General features: G+C 37.1%; 1 protein-coding gene across 1 annotated transcript; it reads left to right on the top strand.

The window, feature by feature from the left end:
* Positions 1-3,770: 3,770 nt before the first annotated feature.
* Positions 3,771-4,805, top strand: LOC122301723 (protein FAR1-RELATED SEQUENCE 5-like). Its single transcript, XM_043113112.1, has 2 exons — positions 3,771-3,801; positions 3,889-4,805. The coding sequence occupies exons 1-2, from the start codon at positions 3,771-3,773 to the stop codon at positions 4,803-4,805; spliced, it is 948 nt and encodes a 315-aa protein (XP_042969046.1).
* Positions 4,806-7,293: the final 2,488 nt, after the last annotated feature.

A 7,293-nucleotide genomic window follows, 5' to 3' on the forward strand; every position in this document is an offset into this window, starting at 1 on the left:
CTATAGGCCTCTCATGATTCCTCCTCCTAGTGGTCACTAATTGATCCCACCAAATAATAGCATAATCAGTGAATTCAATTACTGCCAACTTTACTTTCTTCTCCTCAGAGTAATTATGACAATCAAATACCAAATCTATTTTTTTCTCCCACTCTAGATAAACCTCTGGGTCAGTTCTACCTTGGAAAGATGGTATTGTCATTTTGATGCTCCCCAAGTCTTTATCGACACCATCCCGACCCCCTAGGTTCCCCTCAAATCCTCTTTCACACCTAACTCCTCTATGTCTACCCAACCCAATTTCAGATGTTAGGTCTTACTCATCCTCATCATCTCCTTCATTCTCATATGCATTTTCAACCCTAGGCTCACGTCGCCTCCGATTTCTCTCACCTTGCAAATTTCTGATCTCTGCTTGTTGTTGATTCATCCTATCCTCCATTTGCCCCAATAGCATGTTCATCCGCTCAAATTGTTGTTGCATGGCTTGCAACAAAAATGAGTTATCTGCTATCCCCTTGGGTGATAAGCCACTGCGGTGAGATATTGTAATGTGCAGCAAAAAGAAAATGTTAGCAGAAAAAGAAAGGACCTCACATGCTCCCTTACGTGTTTACACTCAAATGATGGCACTCCACTCGTGTTTCACTCTGAATTGGCTTTTTTTTTTCGATAATAATCTCACACTCTCTTGCCTTTTACCTCGAGTTTTCCCACTCAAGTTCTTTCAGAACTAATTGAACTCAATCAAGACAAAGCAACCTTATTTAATCCCAACTAGCAATTAGATCCAAGAAACAAGAACAAGAGAAACACGGAAGGAAAGAAACGACACGAGAATCACGAAAATTATATGAATGGGAGAGTGACTGTAACACAAGATACCAACTATAATGAAGGATGCACAACCCCTATGATGAAAGGCTCAAGAAAATGTTTTTTGGATTTTTCTACACTTTTTTTTTTTTGGATGATTTTTTTTTTCTTTTTTTCTTCTCTTCTTTTCTCAACAATTCAACCACAAACAGAAATATTCAATTGGGATAATCAAACAATTGAATTCAAATACATAAAAATTGACAAGGAAATAGAAGGAAATCAATGAAACCATAGAAATTTCAACCCTAAATGGTGCAAATTTTCGTAGCCCTAGGAAAAACGAATTTCTGTACTTTTTTTTTTTTTTTGGGAACCTTAGAACAATGAAGCTCTAGAATGCAATAAACAAAAGATAGAATTAGACCTGAATGGAAACCTTACTCTGAATACCAAATGATATGAACCCTCGGGAAGAGAATCCTTTGAACCCACAATCAATTTGAAAACTTACCCAAGAATGCCAAACTCAAGTCTATGGATGGAGAATTTAGACCCGTTAAGAACTCGTTTCAAGAACCTAGATTATATCAAAATCTAGAACCGTTGAAATCCCGTCTCAAGAACCCAAATTACGAGGAGGAACGCCATAAAGGTTGTGATTTACCTTTGATAAGTTCAAGAGTTCAATTAAGAACAAGAGGAGAAAACTCACTGACAATTAAAATTGGAAATAAAATAATGTCTCATTGAAATGGCTGGTTACATCCTTTAAATACCCTCCCCAAAACATGATAAAATCCTAGACTAAAATTTGAGACCCTTTCTCTCAAAAATGCCCTTAGTGAACAGTAGCCTCGGTACTGTAGCATGAACAGTGTCATGCTACAGTACTTCTAAACCCTAGTTCAAATAAGTAAGACATATGTGGGTTAAGCATCCTCAAGCCCACTTATTCAAAACTAGTAATAAAAATCCTTTAAACAAATTGAAAGCCTTAATATCTAAAGGCCATATTTCTAAGTCAAGTCTTCCACAGCTTGGATCAAGTAGATCAAAACTGGTTCTTCTTCTTTCAAACCCATCTTGAGTGTTGGGCTCTTGCTAGCTTCTTTCCAAGTGGTTTGTACTAATCCTTGCATTGCTTCTTTGATCTTCTTGGCTCTTGATCTTGTAATTGGTCCATCTAGAACTTGCAAAGGATCTTTAAGAGTAGGCCTGCCTTGGTTCCCATCAAAGAATAACAATCAAAATTATAGTAACACTAAAAGGATCTACACAAATATATGCAAGTATTAACCAAGAGAAATTTGAGTATATACTTTCAAAAATCCAACGACTTAATGTAGCAAAAATCTGAAAATATAGTATACTCTTATTAGAAACTCGTGCATGAAACCCCTAAGTTCCGAAAATATGAGTGAGTGTGTGTAGAGTGCTTTTGAAATCTTTTCCTCAAAACAAAATCCTAAGGGCCGAAATTCCTTGAAAGTTCAAACCCTAGTTTTTCCTCCAATGAAAACCAAAACTTAAGCTTTTCTAAAACTTGTATTTTCTACGCTTAAAGTGCTAAGGGTATTTAGGTTGCTTATTCTTTCTAAGGATAAAACCCTAACTTCCATTTTTCAAGCAAAAACCAAAACCCTAATCCCTTCCACTTGTGTTTCTTTCCTCCAAAACTCATAGGCATCTAGGGTTCATTCTTTTCTAAGAGGAAACCCTAGTTACCCAAGTGAAAGTGTGTGGTTGTGGAGAAAAGAGTTGAAATCGAATGGGAATGAGAATCTTCCCTCCTGGCCGTGTGTGTGCATGTAAGAGAAGGAAATGGTTCTCACCTCCTTGAGCTCCTTCCCTAGTTGAATGGTGTTATGTAAACTCCTTGTAGTTCTTGACTTAGAAGAAGTAAAATGGTAGGGTTTGGGTGGCGAGAAAGTGACAAGAAAGTGAAGAGAAAATGTTGAGCCTAGAGAGAACTAGTGTGTGGTGAAGCCCTTAAGAGCAACAAGTGAAACTTTGAGCAAAAGACCCTCTAACTTTTCAGTCAAGCCCTTACATACTGTCTCAAATCCCCCTCTTGAGGTGAGAAGGATCCTTGCATGCATGCCACTTGACAAAAGTGGCTCTTCCACTTCTCTTGAATGGGATTGCATTGTGATGGGCCTCAAGGCGGATCAAGTCTTAAGGATCAATTACAATATCAAGAGCCAAGAAGATCAAGGAAGCAATGCAAGGATTGGTGAAATCCAATTGGGATGAAGCTAGCAAAGCCCAACACTCAAGATGGGCTTGAAAGAAGGAGAACCAATTTTGATCCATTTGATCAAAGCTTTGGAAGACATGACTCAATTTGTTTAAAGGATTTTTATTATTAGTTTAGAATAAGTGGGATTGAGAATGCTTAGCCCACATATGTCTTATTTCTTATGAACTAGGGTTTTTGGGAAGGCCTTCTATTTTGACTAAGGGCATATTTGGAAAGTTATTATATTATTCGTGCTACAGTACCCGCGGCACTCTGACTTAGGGTTTTTGGAGATTGTTTATTTAAATCACTTGTAACCTCATTTGAGAAGAGCAAACAATATATGAAAGTTTATTTGATGAACTTTATTCATTGTGAGTTGAGTTTATTTATCTCTTCTTGTTATTGAATGTTTGAACTTATCAAAGGTAAATCACCGATGCTCTACCATCCGTCGAGTAATGCGGAAGAGTTGGGGCAAGTGCAACATATTATCCAAGTAGATTCCTTTCTAGCAGCTGTCATAATTTTTTATTACATGTATTCGAGCCGTTCTAACACCTTAATTACAGTCCCCATCAATGTCAAACCCTCCGTCAAATAGTCTGAAGGAGTTGAGAAGATCTGGAATGACCCCCCCAGCTAGCAAGTGAATCCATCAACTGTGCCATTTAGATCTGAAAGTGAAAAAATTTTGAGAGGTACATCACACATGACTGATCAAAGCTGTCATATGAGTAATGGTATTACACTTTTAACCCGATGAGTAAACATCCAGCTAAATGTATATAATATAAATGCTGATCCAAATCATGCATTTTAATGTTCAGAAAATTCATTGGATGTAAATAAAGAGGGAGAGGCCGAAGGGACTGAGGCCGATGGGACTAATGAAGTATCAGATGATGAAGAAGGAGTTGAGGAGCCAAAACCTAGTATGGAGTTTGCCACTGATAAAGAGCTTATGGCCTATTACAAGCGATATGCCAAACAACAAGGTTTTGGTGTTATAACACAAAGGACGAAGAGAGAGGCATATGGGAGTGCTAAGTATCTGACTATTGGGTGTGCGAGGGGCGGCAAGTATCATCCTAGCCATAGTAGTATCTTGAGGCCAAGACCAACAACTAAAACAGATTGTAAGGCCCAGATAAATGCTTATTTGGTGAAGGGTGTATGGGTGGTGATCACTGTTGAGATTGCCCATAATCATAGTACCGTTAGCCCACAGAAGTCTAGGTTCTTTAGATCGCACAAATGTTTGGATGAATACAGTCAAAGGATGCTAGATTTAAATGACAGAGCAGGTATTCGAATGAACAAGAATTTCGAAGCACTTGTTGTTGATGCGGGGGGGTTTGAGAATCTAGATTTCCAAGAGAAAGACTATCGAAATTTTATTGACAAAGCCAGACAATTAAGGTTGAGTAAAGGAGGTGGTGATGCACTTACTAACTACTTTAATAGGATGAGGTTGATGAATGATGGCTTTGTTTCTGTTGTGGATGTGGATGAAGACTTGAGAATCAAAAATGTATTATGGGCTGACGCAGGAAGTCGAGCAACGTATGAGTATTTTGGAGATGTTATCACTTTCGATACGACATATCTAACAAATAGATACGGTATGCCTTTCGCTCCCTTTTTTGGGGTCAACCATCATGGGCAGTCTATACTGTTAGGGGCTAGTTTGATTTCAAGTGAGGACACAACTACTTTTGTTTGGTTGTTTCGCGTATGGTTGTAGTGCATGGATGATCGAGCTCCAAAAGTAATGATAACAGACCAAGATCGAGCGATGAAGTCTGCTATTGCATTGGTATTCCTAAACACTCGTCATAGATATTGTCTATGGCATATACTGCGGAAACTTCCCGAGAAATTGGGATCCCACTCCCAATTCAATAACGGGTTGAAGACTTTGTTCTACTTGTTATTATGGTGTACTAATATGTTGTGGTTGTTCTATTTGTATGAAATCAGGTATTACATTTTTTATGCCTTTGTTAATCTACTTTATGAAAATATGCACTGATTTTTTATGCCTACTAACACTGGATGTTTTTTTTTCCTAGTAAAACTGGACAAATTTTTTCACTGCTTAGGTTCTGAAACTGGACAGATTTTTGTTCCAGTAAAACTAGACAAATTTTTTTCACTGCTTAGGTTCTGATATCATGTTTGACTTATGTCATCAGGAATATATATCAAGCACATTTAAATGTATAGTACCATTCTCACAAATACAAAAAAGTTAACATCCATTACCATACACAAATCGTTCCACAATTACAAACTATTCATCGAGAATTCTGCAATTACAATAACGGTTGAAGGATACATCTACAATCCACAATTACACGATACATCTATCATCCGAACAAACCAAAAACTATTACAATAGAACACACCCAATACAGACACTATAATATACGTCCACATCTATTCTCTACGACTCGCCTTTGAACTTCGTCCTCTTGCTTGGACAGATCATTCTCTCCCTGCATTAGTTTCTCTCTCTTCTTTTCTCGACGCCTAATACTTGCACACAAAAAATATCCTCTCTTTCAGAGTGCATTCTGTGACGCCCCCAAATTCCGTTTGGGATCGGATGGACATTTGAAGCGTCGAGACATGCAACACAAGGTTACCTGCCCCCGTTTATGACATATAAGATGCAATATTCCTAACATGCATCTAACATTATGCAATATTCGCAGTGGATAAATTATTTCTTTAGCAATACTATGCACCAAATTGAAAATATCCCAAATGCTTCAAACATACTTGATATATAAAGACCCATTGAACAACTAAGATCATAACACTAGTCCAAAATACTTATGATCCAAAAAGTACTGGAGATGCAACTCCATCGTACAAGTAGTAATTTACGTTAACTATTATATTAACATTGACGTCGCATCGTCGCTCAGTCAACTGTGTCTAGTTGGTCAGCTCCTGATTCTCCTTCAGGTCCTGTAACAAGATCTACCATTCGGGGAGAATGGTAGTTGGGACTATCACAGTGAGATTTAATTACAAATCTCAGCAAGTTAACAAAAAACTTCCACACAGGCTAATGATGCATGGATGACAGTAAAAGCATAAATGCATAATCAAATTCATAAGTAATTAAAGCATAACTTGGCGTACAACATAGCATAATTGACATAACTTAAATTGACACATAGACTGAACTTGACTTGACATAAACTTGATCTGAAACTTGACTTAGCATGAACTTGCTCTGAAACTTGACTTAACATGAAAAATACATACTCCACAGTTGTTGTAGCCCCATGTATTCTACACAAACTTGACTTAACATGAAAAAAACATACTCCATAGTTGTTGTGGCCCCATGCATTCTACGTGTAAATACATACTCCACAGTTGTTGTGGCCCCATGTATTATACGGAAACTTATTCTTTAACTGCTTAAATACATACTCCACAGTTGTTGTGGCCCCATGTATTCTACGTGTCACAATTGCTGTGTCTCACGTAGTGTATGTGTCACAATTGCTGTGACCCCATACATAAGTAATCAAGATGAAACGTGACTGGAATACGAAAGGACTGAAGCCCTAACGTAACATAACGTGACTTGAACATAACTTGAAAGACATGACCAACTTGAGATAGAAACATTTCATAACATGGCATAACATATAATAGACAACATATTTAACATGACATACTTGCAACAGTGAATATTACATGACCTGACATACATGTAATAGATGACATACTTAGCATGACGTACTTGTAATGTATAACAATACATGATATAATATATTATGTAACAGATAAGATCTGATGACAGAATAAATTCTGTATTTCAGACAATTACGTGATAACTTGGCATGGCATGGCATATATAATAACACACATACATACACTGTAGTTCCTTTACTTAGCACACATACACAGTAGACTGCTAGTAAGTTAAAAGCTAACTTACCTCAATCTCCGCGTTTCTTATAAAACCTTAAGCGCGATCACGAGGAACTGTAATTAGTGATTCTAAAAGTTAGCACTAAATCACTAATAAATTGAAATATGGAAAATACTAACTTAAAGAGTAAAATTTCCATTTTACTCTCTGCATGTAGGAAAATGACCGTTTTACCCATAACTTAAGGATTTTGCATACTAACTCCAAAAGTCACCAAAATTTACATGCCTCATGTAAATTTTATACTCAATTCAAATATCAATTTAGAAAATTT

This window comes from Carya illinoinensis, chromosome 2 (assembly GCF_018687715.1).
Source record: "Carya illinoinensis cultivar Pawnee chromosome 2, C.illinoinensisPawnee_v1, whole genome shotgun sequence".
In the NCBI taxonomy this organism is placed as follows: domain Eukaryota; kingdom Viridiplantae; phylum Streptophyta; class Magnoliopsida; order Fagales; family Juglandaceae; genus Carya; species Carya illinoinensis.